A 19,604-nucleotide genomic window follows, 5' to 3' on the forward strand; every position below is an offset into this window, starting at 1 on the left:
CATTGCTGTTGGGTGACCTTATGCCACTCCTGGTGCAAAAATTCAAGCAGCTCGGCTTTGTTTGATGGCTTGTGACCGTCCATCTTCCTCTTGATCACATTCCAGAGGTTTTCAATGGGGTTCATGTCTGGAGGTTGGGCTGGCCATGACAGGGTCTTGATCTGATGGTCCTCTATCCACACCTTGATTGACCTGGCTGTGTAGCATGGAGCATTGTCCTGCTGGAAAAACCAATCCTCAGAGTTGGGGAACATTGTCAGAGCAGAAGGAAGCAAGTGATCTTCTCGGACAACCTTGTACGTGGCTTGATTCATGAGTCCTTCACAAAGACAAATCTGCCTGATTCCAGCCTTGCTGAAGCACCCACCCCCAGATCGTCACCGATCCTCCACCAAATTTCACAGTGGGTGCGAGACACTGTGGCTTGTAGGCCTCTCCAGGTCTCCGTCTAACCATTAGACGACCAGGTGTTGGACAAAGCTGAAAATTGGACTCATCAGAGAAGATGACCTTACTCCAGTCCTCTATGGTCCAATCCTTATGGTCTTTTGCAAACCTCAGCCTGGCTCTTCTTTGCTTCTTATTGATGAAGGGCTTTTTTTTATAGCTTTGCACGACTTCAGCCCTGCCTCAAGGAGCCTGTTTCGAACCGTCCTCGCCGTGTACTTCACCCCAGTTGCCGTTTGCCATTCTTTTTGTAGGTCACTTGATGTCATTCTACGGTTGTTGAGTGACATTCAAATGAGTTGGCGGTCATCCCGGTCAGTGGAAAATCGTTTTCGCCCTCTGCCAGTCTGTAGCTTTGTTGTCTCCAATGTGTGCTGCTTGACCTTGTTCTTATGAACCGCCGTCTTTGAAATTCTAAGAATGGAAGCAACGTGACGCTCACTGTATCCTTCTGCCAGTAAAGCCAGAATTGAGCCCTTCTTTTCCTCACTCAACACTTTTCTTTTCAACTCTTTAGGCATGGTCCATAGTTATTTTTTTTGATTTCAATTACTTTTGAGGTTCTACTAGCACTGTTTTTGCCATCCAGCTGGTCCTACTGCAAGAGGATAGTGATGACCACAGCAGTGGTTTTTATACTTTTCCTTGTTAAATAAGATTCGGTTCAGGTGATCACCTAATCAGTACCTCACTAAGTAGAATGAGGTGTGCCTGTGTTGGAATTCAACAGACACTGGAATGGAAAGGCTGCCATACTTTCAAGCTCTCCAGAGGAAAACAATCCAACGGATTGAGGTCGGGGCTGTGTGGAGACCATTCATTTTCTATTTGCAAACTGAGAACTTGTCGTCCGAATTTTTGATGCAGAAAGGCAATTGTTTCATTGGCTGTATGCGGGGAAGCACCGACTAGCATGAACCACTGTCGCCGGAGGGCTGCAGTGCTCATCGATTGCTTCAAGTCTTCGTAAAATGCATTGACAATCGACCGGTATCGTTCTTGATTGATGGTAACCATTCTTCCGTTTTTGTATTCAAACCAATATGGCCCAAACCCATCTCTGAAGCTGACAGCCACAAAAGCAGTGACTTTCCAACCCTTAAGCGACTTCTCTTCAGCATCATTTGGGCGCTGACTTCCCCAGAAAATGTTGTTGTGTGAACTGACGGCACTATTGACATGAAAGTGTGCCTTGTGACTAAACCACATATCGCCAATCCAGTTTGGGTTTGCCTCCATCTTCTGCTGCAGCATCTCACACATAGCAACTTGTGCTGCTTTATCCCCATCGGTCAATTTATGGGTTGTTGTGATGTGGAAAGGAAAGAGGTTTAAATCTTGTTTAATTATTCTTCTGATACTGCTGGGAGTGAGACCCAGTTCAGCCGATCTTTGTTGATGCAATTTCTTCAGACTTTGCATGACTGACTCACAAACTCGTTCTGTGTTTCCTTCACATCGTACACTCCGTGGGCGACCGGACCTTCCCTTGTTCATGTTGAGAATCGTCCCTTCACTTTCGAACGTTTTCACAAGTTTCGAAATGGCTGGCTTGCTTGGCTTGTTTCTGGGATGCACTCCATGTTCAGTGCAGAACCTCGTCTGGACGGAAGCAATTGATTTGGTCTCAAAATACCACTTGAGAATGTTTACTCTTTGCTCTGTAGAAAACGTCATTTTCCCCATTGAACACTTTGGTCATGCTTGAATGACTTCTCCAAAAACCTTTGATCACTCCTGCAAAGAAAAAACAAAAATTGAGGTAATGATTAACAGTACAAAGGTCATTTGAAGCAATTAACCTTTATTGACACTGTGTGTGTGTGTGTGTGTGTGTGTGTGTGTGTGTGTGTGTGTGTGTGTGTGTGTGTGTGTGTGTGTGTGTGTGTGTGTGTGTGTGTGTGTGTGTGTGTGTGTGTGTGCATGCGTGTGCGTGCGTGCGTGCGTGTAGTCCAAGAGCATTAGGGTTTAACCTGGACATTTTTGGTAACAAGCTGATTTTTTCAGGAAAGGTCCAGGAATGTGTGTGAAATAACATACTAAAAGTCCTCATGAATCCTCCTTGAGCATTTTCCGCAATCCAAGATGGCGTCCAAAATGGCCGCCATTTCATGTTTTTCTCTTAACTTTGCAAGTAGGTTTCCCCAAAACGCACTTTAGATGTCTAAATATATGTTTTGAAGTACAAGGAACTCAATAGAATACATTATAAGAGATGTAGAAGCACACAAGTGCCAATGCCATCACATGATTGCCATCACATGATTCTGCAATTTCTATAACACATCACAATCACAGTACTCTATAGCATGTTTACATATTGATACCTGTGAAGTTAAATTACGGATGAATCAACTCATTGTGGGGTGCTAGAATGTCTGGTAGGAATTGTATTGGGCAGAGAAAATCTCGCAAGGAAACCCGAGAGGAAAATGATGATGATAGTGGCTACTCCACAGAAATTCACTGCCATGTAATATGTGACTTGAAGACTAACTTATTTTGTTATCCCTAGATGTGCACTGCACTTGTACTGTTGCAGCCTGGTAATATATTTTATCTCCTATGACAACCAGGGATGACATCTCATAGCACTTTGTATCCAATGGAAAAGGCACTTTAAAATGTCTGCTATTATTAATAATGAATGTATACTAGCATATCACAATATAGGAATGACATGACACACACAAAAAAGAAACCTTTTATACAAATACAGCATACATGTACCAATAGGAAGGAGTGTCATACACTCTCTGATTTCTATCATACTATAATTCTTTTCATCTGCATGAAACAAATAAAATGATTCAATACAATGTTTTAGGTGTAACGATAGACTACTCCACAGAAATTCCCTGTCAAGTGATATTACACAGTACTGTGTAGTACATGCATGAAGACACAAATTTTGATCATGCATTTAGTCTGGGTACCAAAAATAATAGTTTTACTTCCTTAATGATAACGGAATGTTTCAAATAGAACTCACCTCATGGTAGACATCAACTGCATCTTGTTGGTAAAAAAAGGTTAGCACCAAGTTTTCAATTTCCGAGCTTTAGGTGACGAAAATGGACCATATGGCAAATTTATGTCGCCCTGTCTGTTTAGCATCAAACTGATGGTACAATGTTTCCCTCGTAATGTCATAAGCGATTAAGGGCACACTTCTAGACTTTAACATTCAAATTGATTTGAATACTGTATGCACAGCAACCACATTTATAATTCAAATGTTTGTTGAATATTTTCAGGATGAAATGTCACAGTTAATTAATTAATGATAAATATTTAAACAATTTTGAGATAAAATTGTTAATGACGGCCATTTTGGACACCATTTTGGATTTTTGGAAGAGCTCAAACAGTTTTATTGGTACTTGCGTGCTTCAACATCTCTTAAAATGTATTCTATCGAGGTCCTTATACTTCAAAACATATATTTAGACATTTAAAGTGTGTTTTGGGGAAACCTACTTGCAAAGTTATGACAAAAAACAGTAAAATGGCGGCCATTTTGGACGCCATTTTGGATTTTTGGAAGAACTCAAGAGGTCTTATTGGTACTTGCGTGCTTCAGCATCTCTTAAGATGTATTCTAATGAGTTCCTCATACTTCAAAACATATATGTAGACATTTAAAGTGTGTTTTGGGGAAACCTGCTTGCAAAGTTATGAGAAAAACAGAAGAGGCGGCCATTTTGGACGCCATCTTGGATTGCGGAAAACGCTGAAGGAGGATTTATGAAGACTTTTAGTATGTTATTCTAGACATATTCCTGGACCTATCCTGAAAAAATCAGATTGTTACCAAAAATGTCCAGGTTAGGGCCTATTTTGACCTAATGCTCTTGGACTATTTTATAGCCATGGAGACTCGCCCTCCCTTCCCGGCACGCAGGGGAAAATTCCAGCAGAGTTCTGGTCCGTATTTTCATACGTTTAGTAACCGTATTTTGTGTTTACCCGTTCTGAGGGATATCGGGGTGGGAGTTGTTGAGATGCTGTTGTAGTGGTGGTGGCGTGGTTGTTGAGATGCTGTTTTGGTAACAAGATGGCAGCGTTTGTGGAGATGAAGGGGAGGAGATGATGTTTGTTTGCCAAAATAAAGATAGCAAAAGAATAACGGCTAACTCAAAGATGCGCAGCCCTTTAGACATCGGTGGGGAAATCTAATCTGAACACACACTTATCGATATAACTGATCTCTGGGAAACCTGAATGGTGTTCTGTGAATTTCCACAACCGTAACAATATATAAATGTGTATATATATATATATATATATATATATATATATATATATATATATATATATATATATATATATATCCCTCATGGAGCCTGGTGTTGGCGCAGTGGTTAGGGCAGCGGCTTGGGATCCAAAAGGTCCTGAGTTCAAGCCCCGTTGGGCCACTGAATTAATACACCAGGGGGTTGACTCAGCCTGTCATCCTTCTGAGGTCGGCAAAATGAGTACCAGTGTACTGGGCTGGTGTACACCCCGGTTAAAATAGGTGTACCATATCCCTGTGTGTCGTAAGAGGTGACCAGGGTTGCGTCAGGAAGGGCATCCGGCGTAAAACATGTGCCAAATCACTATGCGGATCATACGGATGATCCGCTGTGGCAACCCCGAAAGGGAGCAGCCGAAAGGAGAAGAAGAAGAAGATATATCCCTCATGGAAGAGCAAGGCGATAGAGGGGGGAAAAAGGCAACGCACTGAGAATGGGGCAACAAGTGGGGAATGAACAATTGGGGAAAATAAGAAGGGGGAAGAAACCAACAGACGTGAACCAGCTCCACAAGAGCATATGGATTGAATGAGGGCACAATCGGAGTACAAAAATGCACGTGAAGACACTCTGATACATGCAAGTCCATAACCGACAAATTCAAAATGAACAAAAATGGCTAAACAAGACTATTCTGGAACAGGCATCCTCAACATTCAAAGTCAGCCTCATAGAGCAAAGAAGATGGCCCCTTTCCACGAAGGAACCCAGAATCGGAAACTTTGAAACACATACAGTATTTTCCTGAAATATATATATATATATATATATATATATATATATATATATATATATATATATATATATATATATATATATATATATATATATCTACATATACATATATATATATATATATATATATATATATATCTACATATACATATATATATATATATATATATATATATATATATATATATATATATATATATACATATATATATATATACATATATATATATATATATACATATATATATATATATATACATATATATATATATATACATATATATATATATATATATATATATACATATACATATACATATACATACATATATATACATATATATATATACATATATATATATATATTTACACAGGGGGCTGCAAAGTAGGTATACAGTAAGGACTGTAGTTTTATTCATTACTGTATACCGACTTTTGCAGCCCCCTGTAGATATGTATGTGTATATATAGGCAGGAATTTCAAATCAAGGCGTTCCTGTAAATCAAAAAAATTTTTTCACATTTTTTGATAGAGCATGAACTACAATCTCCTGCCGTATCCCCCAAATGTGTTCACTTTATTTGAGTATTTGCTTATATGTATCATCGTAAAGCTTGAAACTTGTGCAATACTTGGCTTGTAAGTCACCCAGTAAGATAACAAGGTGATTCATTTGAGATTTATTAAAAAAAAAAAAAAAATATATATATATATATATATATATATATATATATTTTGCTTGTAGAATCTCACAAGTAAAAGGGATCCCTTTATATTGTTACGAATTCGCGCCCGCCGGCGTGCGATCGGCCGCTTGACTCGAATGGCGGCCGCCTCGCCAACCGGAACGGACAATTCAGTCGTGACCCTCCAGGGACTACTGCCAGGAGCCAGTGACGGGTGGGGGTTTAACCTCACCACAACTCAGTCCGCATTCTACCCGCGCAAAATAGGGTCCGATCGCCGAATGGTCGATTTACCTAAGTACTCGTGTGGATAGCGTACCGAGGAGTTGTACCACGCCACAGGTCGACTCCGGACACGAACCGCTTAAGCGGCTCATTCCGTACTACAGGGATAACCGAGCGGAGTTATCGTCGACCTTGACGGTTCCGATTAATTACCCGGTGTTTTAAAACTCGCTATCAATCCCTTACATGATGCAAGATGGAGATTCAATAAAAGGAAGGAGATGAAGCTAAGCAGGAAACAGTTCAACAAGCAAGCACTTTATTACACACCCACAAGCACGTATATACAGCCATACAGTCAAAAGGAAGCAGGGAAAGAGTTAAAACCGAATATAATTATTACAACACTTAAACAGTTCTACTTTACAAGACTGGCACCACCCACAGACATTTACACAAAACCTCAAAAGAAATGGAAGTCGCGACTTCCCTGAGCGCGTCGAGTCCTTGGCGACCGTAACTCCGAGTCCCTCCGGCGTGGTCCACGAGCTCGTGCCACGCGTCGCTCGTGTGGTCCGCTCGACAGCTTGGACGAACGAACAGAACCTCCGACCTTGGCATTATCAGCACCACTCTCCACAATTCCCCTTCAGGAATAAGGGAACAGGAAAAGGAACGATGTTCTCGTCGACCTTCACGTCCACGCCTTTTGTCGATCGCTTGCACGAACCAAGAGCCTTCAGCCTCCAACTGGGACAAGGGAACAACCAACCAACCACGACTCTTCACGCCCACCCTTTTGTAGGGGCCGGCTCCGCCCTTCGCTCCGCCCCGCGCCCCGCCCCGTTCTTGGCTCCTCCTTCCTTCGAGGCGTTTCTAGAAAGCTCTCGAAGGGGGCGTGCCCCCACTCTGACCGCCTCACGCCGTGCATCCACCAATTGGGAGCGAGCTGCCGCACCCCTCCCCTTCACACCAAGCGTGGTGCGGGATATTCAGGCGGAAGCATCAGGCAAGGAAATTAGGTGGGAAAACCCCACAAGCATTGTTGGTTTTTGTTCTTGCACGTGCCCGCACAGTGCTCGTTGAATGGCGAGTGGCGAAGATGTGGTAGCATAGTTGTGGAAGGTGGCGTCGTGTAGTGAATGGTGTGATCGTTGAGATGTTGGTTGTGGCGATGTTTGTTGTTGTTTTTGCATCAAATTAACAATAGCCAAAGAAAAACGACTAACTGAAGCGTCGCAGCCCGAATGGATCACATATATTCCCTCTATACAACGGGTTTGGGCTAACTACACATGAACTTACCGATATATCTCACCTGAGGACCCTTAATGGTGTAATGCGAATTTTCACAACCGTAACAATATTCTGAGTTTTTGGGGTCTTGCCTTTTAACCTTTTGGGGTCTTGCCGTTAACCCAGCAGCGATGCTCTGCTCTGACGCATGCTCCCATACCTGACCTGGCCTGACCTTTTAACCAGTTTGAATTTATTATTTCATTTTCATCATTTAAATAATGTAGAGTACTCTAAGCAGTAATTTCAAACAATATTTACCTTTTAGTTGTTGAATATGCCTTAATAGTGCTTGGATTACCTCTTACGAGTTTAATGAAGCCAAAATAGTAATGACTTTCAGGTTACTTCTCATGTGTTAAAAGTGTCCATATGACCCAGACTACCTTTGCCAGAACAGGAATTTGTGTCAGTCAGAAATCATAGTTATTTGTTGATTTTCATAAGCTTATGTTTATGGGCAACATGAAGCCATTTGATAGAGCAGTGGAAAACCTGAACTTTAACCTCCCATTTACATTGAGCAAGCATTCCTCAATAGAGCAAATGAGAGCTATGGACACGTTAGAGTTCTAATTCAAGTTGGCTAATGAGGGTGAGGGTGAGTGGGAAAGTACCCCAATTAGTACCGAGTGAGTGGGTAAGTACTGACTACCGTACTCACCCTCATTAGGGTGAGTACGGAAGTCGTTAACATCGTGTGTGTACGTGTTTGCTAAATGCCTTAGGTTTCTCTTTGGTAGAATCCTAAAGGCAATATGCCATTTTTCTGGAGCAATGCCATTTTCAGTTTGTGTCCGAAGATGCATTTCATTCCATAATCATGCAATTGATTGCATGTTAAAGCTCTTTCTGGTTGTGAAACGTGAATACATTAATTTAAATAACATTAAGAATGTGCGAGACAGCATCTTATATTGACTGTGTGCTGCTCCAACAAAGCCATTGTGTGTTTATTCTAAGTTGCTCTTTATTTGATCCTTTTCTCCCACCTTTCTCACATTGACAGTCTGTATAAAGCAATGGGAATGATCTGCTACATGTCCATATGCAAATGTCATCGTGCCTGTGGATGTTGCTGTGGTAATGCAAATAGTTGGGAATGGAAAGCTGATTTCTGCACGACTGAGCTGGAAGCTGAACTTTGATGTTTTCAATAATTTTTGGGGTTTTGTTTTGTTTTTTATTCAGTATCTGCACAGTTATTAAAAAAAAAACCAAAACAAACAATGTTGCTCCTGTAGCTTCTTCTGTCTCTTCACAACCTTCATCCATCCCGCCCTAGCAGCCAAAAGCCGAAGGCAACCCAAAGCGTGTAAACCCAAGAAGATGATCCGCATGGAAGGTAAAGTCGTGGTGCAGGCGGCTTGCAACACAGGCAGCAGCGCGCTGATTACTCGCGAGGGAGAACTGTTTGTATTCGGAAAGGATGCGGTGTACTCTGATGGCACTGGTAAGTGGAATTGTTTTGTTGGATTAAAAAAGAAAATAAAAATTAAACAAAGGAATTGGGGATATTTTGGGGTCTTGCTTGTACATGACTGCAGCGAATTATATGCTTGTGGTGCCCGTAAGACTGATGGACTTTGACTGCAGGCGTTGCTTTTGGCCAGTTTCGCCACTTGTGACATTGCACAAATCCTTAACAAAGTGGCATTTTCCTTTTTCGTATATTTGGTAATAAAAACCTGAACATCCAAAAGGTTGCATTAAATGTGTGCCATCTCCATCATAACCTTCTGTACCTGTTGTTATCGCTGTTTTTTGATGTAACTGGCCCAGGTGAGTGTAATGAGTGAGTGGAGTAATAAAAGTGATATTGAGAGGTAGCTGTGCTTCCAATCGATGCTGAGAGGCATGGATATATGTGCAGGCCTGGTGAAAGATTTTCGTGGCCAGACAGTCACCCATGTGGCTCTTGGCAAGGCCCATGCCTGTGTGCTCACCAAGTCTGGCTCGGTTTGGACGTTTGGGGTCAACAACAAGGGCCAGTGTGGCCGAGACACAGGAGGCCATAACCAGGCGGCCAAGGGTAAGGTCCCATCTTCAAACTTGTGTGGTCTTTTGTGCTAAAGGATTTGTGGAATGCAAAGTGGCCTTTGTAGTGTTCAGTTTGAAGGAAACCCTTGAGGATCAAAGGGCAACATAAGTGTAGAAGTGTGGCGGTTAGAGAGTTGACCAAGTTTGTGTCATTAGCTAAAGTCTTCGCATAGGTTGTATCTGTCTTTCAGTTTATGATGTCTTTTCAACTGTGATGCTCTGACATCCTGGAAAGGAAGTTCAAAATGCCCGATCAAAGCAAGGGATATCCTGAATTTATCCTCATTGACCGGCGTACAGGCTTCACCTGCGTTGGGACAAACGACACGCCCAGAATTTGCATTGGCTGCTTTATTAAGGCCTTTGACGGCGTAAAGTTTTTGTCCTGTCCATGCAGGACTGGGAAGCTCAGAACCTCTTGCGGTGGCAGCGATGGAGGAGGATTTGGAGGAGGATGTTGATGAGGAGAAGGATGAACGGGGAATTATGTGTGCTCCTGGCACACACAGCTGGAAGATGGAGCAATGTATGGTTTGCGCAGTGTGCGGCGAGTGCACCGGATATGGGGCGAACTGCGTCAGCAGCGGAAGACCTGACCGAGCCCCAGGCCTGTAAATCAAACTTATTTGCCTCTTCCTTCACTCTTGTTTGTGTTACATTTAATTTACATTTTGATATATCTGTCATTCCTTTTGATGAAACTTGGTTTTCATTTGCAACATCTTGCTGTATGCCTGGTATTGGCTTAATGGTTAGGGTGGTTGTCTTGGGATCCTGAGATCCTGAGTTAAAATCCCCCTTGGCTGTTGAATTAATACCAGGTGGGGTTGACTCTGCCTGTCATCCTTCTGAGGTCGGCAAAATGAGTGCCAACTTGATGGTATCCTATGTCGGAGTGGCGACCCGTCCAGGATTGTGTCCAATAGCCAAGAAGACTGCTTAAGCAGCACCAACGCTCTACACAGAGTATGGTCCCAATGGATGGATCATGCTGTGGTTTAATTTGTGCAAATCGTACTGTGGTTCGGGTTTTTGGAGAGTGCAGCATTTGTTGTACATGTTAGAATGGTGCACGTTCAACGGTGACAACAAAAACAGATTTCAAATCAGGAGCTTCATTAAAAACTAACGCTGTGCATCACTTGCGATGGAATTTTGTACTTTATTTGGACTTCAACCTTGCCTTGGAAACGATAGAGTGAATGCCAGAAAAAGTCTGTGAAGGTAACACTGGTTTTCCCCCAGAATACGCTGGACAATTATGTAGGTCTATTATGCTGCCGGTTGTGGTTGAGCATTCTGTTGTGGCTCTGGTGGCATGCAGTCTCTGCGGTTGTGGCTCTGGCGATGCTGGTTGTGGAGAGTGTGGCTGTTGCAAGGCTTGTGCTCGGGAGCTGGATGGTCCAGAGGTGAGGCAGCGGGGTCTCTTGGACGCTGTCAAGGAAGTAATCCCACTAGATATCATCGGTAAGGGTGTGGACCTTGTGACCGATCCCGCATGTCCCTGTTCCTCGAAAGGCTTTGTGGCGCCATGTTATGATGCTTTAGCTGCATTGTGATTACCAATCACAACTGTATTTTTCCACCTCAGCATGACGTGGCTGTCATCATCGTGCCTTTTGCACCAACCATGGCTTTTCATACAAAATAATCTGCTAGTAAAGGTTCGCCATTATTATCCCAACTCTTTAAAAAAAAAAAAATTTAAAGCAGGGGGATATTGAAATTGATATTGAAATTGAAAAAAATTGACAAAAAAGATATTGAAATTGGCTCCGTCTGTCTGTCTGTCTGTCTGTCATTCTTTGTTTGTCAGGCTATCTCCTAAACGGTTGTGCAAAAATTCTCAAAATGGGGATATAACAAAAAGGTTCACAGGGGTCAAAATAGGAAAAAAAAAATTTAACTCAAAATTTGATATTGGTTCATTCCTGGTGGAACTATTTACCATCTTACAACTTTGCTTTAAGTGAGAAGCATGGGGATTTGTGATGACACCATCGACTTTGCTCTCGTTTCATTTAATTTTAATCTTTGGCTTTGGCTTTGCTTTTGTTTGTTTACCGAGTTGGTTTTGCAGCTTATTTGCTTGAAGGCTTTGCAGCAAATATATTATTATTAATTGTGTTTGATCTCGGTTCAAATTTGTGTAATGTTCCACCCAAATGATTTTCACAGAGTGCTGCCCTCCAGCATCAGGCTATTCTTGGTGATGCTAACTGTTCCGTCAATAAGCTGAAACCTTTGTTTGCTGATGCTACAATTCATTGCTCACTGGAAAGACACACTGAAGCTCAATGGCAAACAAATAAAGAAAGATGGAAGCGATTTAAAAATAAACAAAAAACCCCAGCTCTCTCGCACATACATGGGCTGATAAGGCCCGTTATTAATTAATCTTCTCCATATTCTCATAATTAAGGTTTGTTGAAAATTTGATGTCAAAATCCCAAATGGTAAAAAATTGGCGCACACACACACACACACACACACACACACACACACACACACACACACACACACACACACACACACACACACACACACACACACACACACACACACACACACACACACACACACACACACACACACACACACCGTTGGGATGGGCTAACAATAGGTTTGATTCATCACTCGGTGCTAGATGTTCCATTGCTCTGTGGGATTTGTGCATTTATGTGAGGATTCCACTTTTCTCAAATAACCATTGAGAAAATCAATCACAGTTAACAAAACAAACTTTTCCTTTTATTAGGTCATCTCAACCGAGATGACCTAATAAAGCCGGACCAAATGTCCGTCCGTCCGTCAACAATTTTTCTTTCCAATCTTGATGAAACTTAGTATGTGGGTGGAGGTCGATGAGTGTTACACAACGATATAACTTTTGTCTGGGTTCAAGGTCAGGGAGGAGGTCACGAGGTCACGTAAGTTATAAAAATCGCCATTTTCAAAACCTATCTAGTCTGCCATTCTACAAGATATTCGGCAACTGTTTATTGATTATGCTAGTAAAAAATATTATCTTGTATCTAACCGGACAAATTTTTGAATTTCCTTCCCGTTTGATCTTCACGTGATCTGGAAGATGGCCAAAAACGCCGATGCGATTCGCAAAGAAGGAAGGAAGGAAGGAGAAATGAAATATAAATATAAAACACATTTTTACCCTTTTATATTTATACATTTTCCGCCGAAGGTGCAAAATTTTCAAAACCCGAAATGTAAACGTCGGCATTTATTTTCAAAATATAATTTCGTGCGCGCGCGCCAAAATGCCGAGTCATCTTTAACCAAACTGCGCAGTGGTCCGCTCATGGCGTCTGAGCAGTGGCCAGCGTGGTTCAGATTGACTGTGGTTTCTGGGGCGAAGGTGATTGTTAAGAAGTATGTCGGCGGTATAAATTCGAGTTGTATTGGTGATTTAATCACGCAACATCTTGACAATGAATATTCTGGCCGAACGATTGCATCAATTCAGTGCATCAGCAGGGATGATTCGCAGGCTCCTCTCGATCGTGCCGATATCTAACATAATCACCAGCGGACATAGGGCTGCAGGCTGTGGGGCGAGGCCACGGATCCCGGATGAGGGGATAAGTGATAAATTATGCTACATGCTTCAGGCTGTCTGATAAATATATCAATGAGTACATTCCATAATTAAAGAATTAATAATTAATGAATCTGGCACACAAAATGTTTTTTCATACCTGATATGTTACTTTGTGCAGTGTCACGAAACTTCTGTGGAATTAATAATTAATGAATTTGCTAGCTCTAACAATTTTTCAAACCTCAATATCTCTATAAATACTTGACCAATTTTCATTCTGAAAGTTGCATTATAATCAGTGAAAAATAATCTACAGGATTATCATAATCTCCGAGAGCTAAGCTTATTTTTTCGTTTTTTTTCTACAACCGCACAACCGGAAGTGAAATGTCCCAAGAGAATGGATGGACCGGAAAACCACGTATTGCACTTACTGGTGATTCTGATGTGTTAATCTGGGTACTAAATGAACAATACAAATTTATTAATTATGTCATTAGTAGTATTATCCTAGTGTATCTCTGAACTATTTCAATCTAAACGGTTAGTTTGGACTGTTTCGCGGTTACCTGAACTGAACATTGAGAACTTGTGGTATTATAAAGATGACAGTCACCCCCACACGGGGGTAATTTTTATTATTATTTTTTTTATTTCACTGTCAAACATGTTTATCAGGATATAAATTGCAGGTCGATACCACAGTCACGATGTAATTTTCCATTTCTCTTCAGTTCGTCCATAAGGATCCGTACCTCACGGTTAGAAAGTCTTGTGCTTATCCATTTATGTTTCTTTTTGATTTATTTTGTTTATTTATATCAGTGCATCATGTTTGAGTTTCTTTGCTATTCGTTTTGCTTTTTTTTTATCCATGCCCCCCCCTTCCCACATTCCCAACTCTCTGTCATCCCACCACAACTTACAGGGTTAATGTGTTCAGATGTAGACATAGAGGAGGAAGAAAGATGCAGGACAGAGGATAAAAGTCAAAGGATAAATAGGAAGCAGAGGCTGGATGAAAACAAAGGTATGCTTTGAAGCCTGCCGGAAGGAAGTTGATAGCAATTCCGTAAGCTTTTCCCTGTACTCCACAAGGTGTAGTGTTATCTTCTGCATAGATATTTATTATTAGTTTGAAAAAGGGGCTTTTCATTTTTCTGCACGGCTAGATGTCTACTTTTTCATGCCTTGAACAATCGATTCAATTGGTTCACCTCATTTAAGCGCCGTTTAAATTTGCCTCTCGGGAATCACCTTCTGCCAAGGGAATCATTCACCTCATCTCCCATCTGTGAGATTCTACAGTGATGCCTGCATCTGTTGCAAATACCTTGTTTGATGATTACCCTGCTGAGGATCCCCCCCACCCCCACCATCTCTCTCTCCCTTCCCTTTCCATTCTCAATTTGACTGTCCGCTCATCACCACAATTTTTTTCTGTTCTTGATAACCGTCTCAAATGCCGTTTTTAGAAATCCAATTGAGAGAGCTTCTTTTCGGAAGGTTTTATAAAATATCTTCTATTGAAGGCCTGCATCTTAAACTCTCACTATCGTTTGATGCAGTGATGGCATCAACTCTTGTTTTGTTTCAAAACGTAGAATGAATAGGATTAATCGTTTTTATTTCTTTTCTTTTTTGTTTTTTTTTAAGCACAATCTATGCCCTACTTTTCAGTCAGAGACCTGCCCCATCCTGACCTAAAATAATGCCATCCATCGCTCACTTTTGTTACTCCCCCTTTTAGGCCGCATTGTCCTACATGCTGCCACACCCCCAGGGCACGGTGTGTTCCAAGGCAAAGCCTCTGACAAGCAGAAAGGTACTCCTTATTGGGTCTGGCAGAGCCTGGCGAAGTCCATATAGCGATGATTTTCTTCTCACGCTTCCAGGTCGAGGCAACATGAAAAATGCACAACCGCCGATTGGTCCCACAGCTGTAAAGGCGATTGCCAATAACGTTTCCTTTTGTGACCAGTACAGATGTTTAACAACAATTTAAAGTTGCAGGTCTCTGAAACCTGCATAATCTCTTCTTCATACCCCCACCCCCCCCCAATGGTCCTATTATTGTAGCATGCTTGCATGTTGATTGTGCATCGCCTTTGTTTTTCATGATTTCCATCCCTCGCAGACATCGGTTGATTTTTCTTTGCCTGTTGTGCTGCAAGCTGTGCATTTCCATAATCGCTTTGCTCCCATACTCTTGTCAGCTGAGGTTATAGGTTGATGACCCTGGTGGCTGCAGACGTTAAAATGTGGAAAACATTTGTTTCCCATAGCTATCGTCATTCTAGACAAAGGAGAGTGAGAGGAGAGCTGGATAAGTGTTTTTTTATTTATTTTTTTTTTTTTTTACCTCTAGTGGCAATATACAATATTGTGTGACTGGATTATTAATAGCAAAATGTTGAATTGATTTATTTGCTCATTTGGATGTAGAATGTGTGTTCAATGTGGTGCTTAGGTAAGGTTTTTACAAGGAAATTATGCGCAGGAGGAGGCCATTCGGCCCATCATGCCTGTGCCACACCAATACCAGATTTAATAAATCTGTCAATACCCCTTCCCTTCGTTTGCAGCCTTTTGGCTGCTACACTGGTACTCATTTTGCTGACCTCGGAAGGATGACATGCTGAGTCACCCCCCCCCCCCTGTGTTAAAAACGGAGCTTGAACTCGGGACCCTAGGATCCCAAGCCACCACCTGAACCGCGATGCCAAAACCAGTCTGGTGTTGGGGTTTGTCAAGCCTTAACATTAATAGAACTAAGCCTTAACATGGAGTTTGTCCCTCATAGTTGAATGAGCCAAACAGCTTTTGGACCTGTCATTTGAAATAGCCCTAAGTATGCACTGTGCACATCCAGAGGAAGGCGAAGGAGACAAGGGGGAGAAAGATGGAAGCAAAACGGCAACATACCCCCCTGGCCTGGTGAATTTTGGCTTTGGCTTAAATGAAGCTAGGGTCATGCGGTTGGCTTGTGGCCTGCATCATTCTGGTAAGTTTGCCCTTGGGGAGGTGGGTGGGCGAATTGAGTGGGAGGGCGGTAGAAATGATATTGGTCGTTCAACATAAATCCTGCAGGATGCTTTAACACTGTGCTTCTCAACCTGAGTGATGGTTTACCCAAGGGTGAGTGAGAATGGGAGGGTGAATGTTTATGATTGGGGAGGTGGGTGGGAATATAAGATGTATGATGGGGGAAAAAGTCTCCAAAATGCTCGAGCCTGCGGGAACCCTGCTGTGTGAACCGGGCCATTCCAACACAATCATGTCTGTCCCCTGGTCCTGCCTTGGCCCAGTCAGGCAAGTCTATTTCTTGCTCATGACAATGTGTTTCTTCCTTAAAACAAATTATTCACAACCCCTCTTAGAGTTTCGGAAAGTTTCCTCTCTTTCCTGTGTACCTCTCAACTATCAAAGCAAATCATTTCAGCCTTAGTGACTTATCTTAGTCTAATTCCAAATTACCTGGTTGACCACAAATGTGTGGGGTGCTTGGTGGACTCCTTGAGCAGATTTTCTGCGTGGTGCAGAATGAATGTGTCAATTTCGATACATGAAAATACATTACATTTCTATTACATACGAATTAATAAATATAAATAATAATAAGTTTGTTTGTGTGTCCGTATGTCTGCCTGAAACATTCCGTTCTACCTGCTGGTTGGACAGTTCTCCTGACTCCACTCACAATTTCTATTTGGAGTCTCCTGACTCGGTCACCTGCCATCTTCATAATATTGTTGTGGGCTGGGGGTTCGGTGAGGTGGTGGAAGCTATCTGGTTCCCACCAGACTCCCCGGAATTGTAGACCGTCGCACACGGATAATTCCGTGACGCGGCGGGTCGCTTAACCGACCGTGGACGCCAATAACTCAACCGCGTGACCTCGGGTCCTCCCGTCTATGGGTTAATCGGGTTACCGAATTTATCACGTGATTTAATTACCGGGGAACTTGCCCTCGGTACGCCTTGTCCGAACCGGATCACTCTACCGGATCGGATCACTTTTCCGGATCGGATGCAGCCGAGCGACACTGCCAAGGACGTACCAGCTGAAAGAAAGGGATCGTTGGGAATAAAGTTCCGGCTAAAGTAGGATTCGGACCATGCTGGATCAATGGAAGAAAAGACAAAAACGAGCATTGAACATTCCTAATAATAATAATTTCTTTACAAGCAGGCGAGGAAAGATATGTGGCACAGTGATGATTTATTGGGGTGTGTTGTGCAGAGATAGAAAAGCATGTAGTGCGACAATAAACAGGCAACTTACAAAAGGGGACACAGAGCAGACTTAATGTGAAATTAATAACGATAATAATAATAATAACGATCTTCTGTGGTCTTACTTAGGCAGACAAGCGCCAGGACACACACATAGGCACACACACAGACACAGAAAACCCGATGAAGAGGGAGTTTAGAACCGGGAATTGGGCACCGTAAAGGAGGATCTCGAGTGGAGAAGGGGCAGAGTCCAGAGGGCGAAGGTGGAGTTGTAGGCGGGTGGGATCATCGTCGTGTGGGCGAAGACGAGGAGCAGGAGGCGGGTCGTGGTGGTGTCGACGAGGTGAGGCGAGAGAGAGAGACGGAGACGAGGAGCAGGAGGCAAGAGGGAGGGCAAGAGGGACTGCCCCGACCTTTATAGGGCCCGCAGCTCGGGTGGGAGGGGCCATGCTGAATCCAAACGTCATCACCCGAATCGGGTGCTCCAATTGGCCCAGACCCCTCATGTGGCCCACCAGCTTGGGCTGGAAACCGCCTCACTTTGTTACCGGCAAGGTCATCTCAAACAGCGGCACTATTGCGTTCCGACCCCACGAGATGGCATGAATCGCCCACACCGAAATTGGCACGTGAATCATCCTGCAAAAACCCCCGGGCGACCGGTCGAGGGTCCCGCATGCCCGCTCGGGCGTTCGACCAGCGTCGATCAAAGCGCTCGTTCCACGCGCGCCAACGTGGCCCGCACTGTACATTCCCTGGCTCGATCACAGCCTCGCTGGCCGCAGAGACGAGAAGACGTTCACCATCCGTGGAGAATCCACAGCTGTCAGCGAGGACCGAAGGTACATCGCCATGGATAAATCCATGCACGTTTCACGAGCGGCGTATGTGTCTGCTTTCGAGCACATTCCATACAGTGCGTGCGGTTCTGCCATTAAGCACGTGGCCAGCGCTCGCATTCACACGACTCCGCTAGCGTGTGCGTGGGGCGAATACAAATATGCGTTGGATATTGAGGTTAAAAAGGATTTCACACATCACACATCTCACAAGATCGTGCCTTTCTTGCAATGTGTCTGTATATGTAGTTCAAGAGAACAGTGACGAAGAAAAAGGAAACTGAGAAGGTGACCTTAGTCTTGAAAGAGGGAGAGACGTCAGCAGCATACGTTGAAGATGACAGAGCAGATGAGAATCCCAATGTTGATGAGGAAGATGTCAAAGAGAAGCCTGAAGTAGATGGCAACTGCAGTGGACAGAAAATGAAGGGAACAAAATGGAAATGACCACCAGCAAGTTCTGGTCCATCGAAGCCCAAGCATCGCAAATGGAAGGAGGAATATGTTAAGTATGGCTTCTTTTTACCAAGAGATAAGTGCTTGAATCCCTTCCATCTGGTGCATTGCCTCTTCTGCCCTGTGAGATATAGCAATGCTTGTCTTGCCCCTTCAAAGCTGCAGTCCTACTTGAACACGCAACATCCGCAGCACAAAAATAAGTTGATCAAGTTATTCGAGACAGCACAAGCTGCACACTGGAACGAGTAGAACTCACTAAAGGGAGCGGTGGTTTACCAGGACCAAGATGAGAAGCCACTTGTCAAGATAGCTCACATCCTATTACATAAGAAGCAGCCATTCATCGAAGCAGAGAATATGATCCTGCCACGTCTGGAAGTTGCTGCTGAGTATCTCCATGGAGGAAAGAAGGCAGTGGACAAAGTGAAGATAATTCCTCTTTCCAATTGTACAATGAAGAGGAGATTTATGTCAATTGTGGACAACTTAAAAGATCAATTGCTCATAAGGCCGAGGGAAGCTCTTTGCTTCGGACTGCAGTTTGACGAGACAACTGATGTCGGCAATGAGGCTCAACTGATTGCATATTGCCAATTTCCTGATGTACAAGCAAAGAAGATAGTAAAGCATTCTCTGTTCTTCCTCCCAGTTGGTGTGCAAACAACAGGAGATGCAATATTTACAAAGCTGGTTGAATTTGTCCAGGAGGCAGGCTTAGATTGGAGCAAATGTGTGGCTGTGACTACTGATGGAGCTGCTGCTATGGTTGGGGTTTACCAT

General features: G+C 43.0%; 1 protein-coding gene across 11 annotated transcripts in view; it reads left to right on the forward strand.

Moving 5' to 3' along the window:
• Positions 1-19,604, forward strand: part of MYCBP2 (MYC binding protein 2) — a 342,387-nt gene that overhangs the window by 125,924 nt on the left and 196,859 nt on the right. For 7 of the 11 annotated variants that reach the window (XM_085852542.1, XM_085852550.1, XM_085852551.1 and 4 more), the window contains exons 13-19: positions 8,974-9,141; positions 9,562-9,720; positions 10,126-10,339; positions 11,053-11,195; positions 14,216-14,317; positions 15,038-15,112; positions 16,160-16,291. In XM_085852542.1, the coding sequence (XP_085708668.1) occupies positions 8,974-9,141; positions 9,562-9,720; positions 10,126-10,339; positions 11,053-11,195; positions 14,216-14,317; positions 15,038-15,112; positions 16,160-16,291 (993 nt within the window). The remainder of the gene's footprint in view (positions 1-8,973; positions 9,142-9,561; positions 9,721-10,125; positions 10,340-11,052; positions 11,196-14,215; positions 14,318-15,037; positions 15,113-16,159; positions 16,292-19,604) is intronic. The other 4 variants (XM_085852543.1, XM_085852552.1, XM_085852547.1 and 1 more) reach the window with 3 other exon arrangements.

The sequence above is a fragment of the Eptatretus burgeri genome, chromosome 13, assembly GCF_056783735.1.
Source record: "Eptatretus burgeri isolate ZD-2024b chromosome 13, Ebu_testis_v1, whole genome shotgun sequence".
NCBI lineage: Eukaryota > Metazoa > Chordata > Myxini > Myxiniformes > Myxinidae > Eptatretus > Eptatretus burgeri.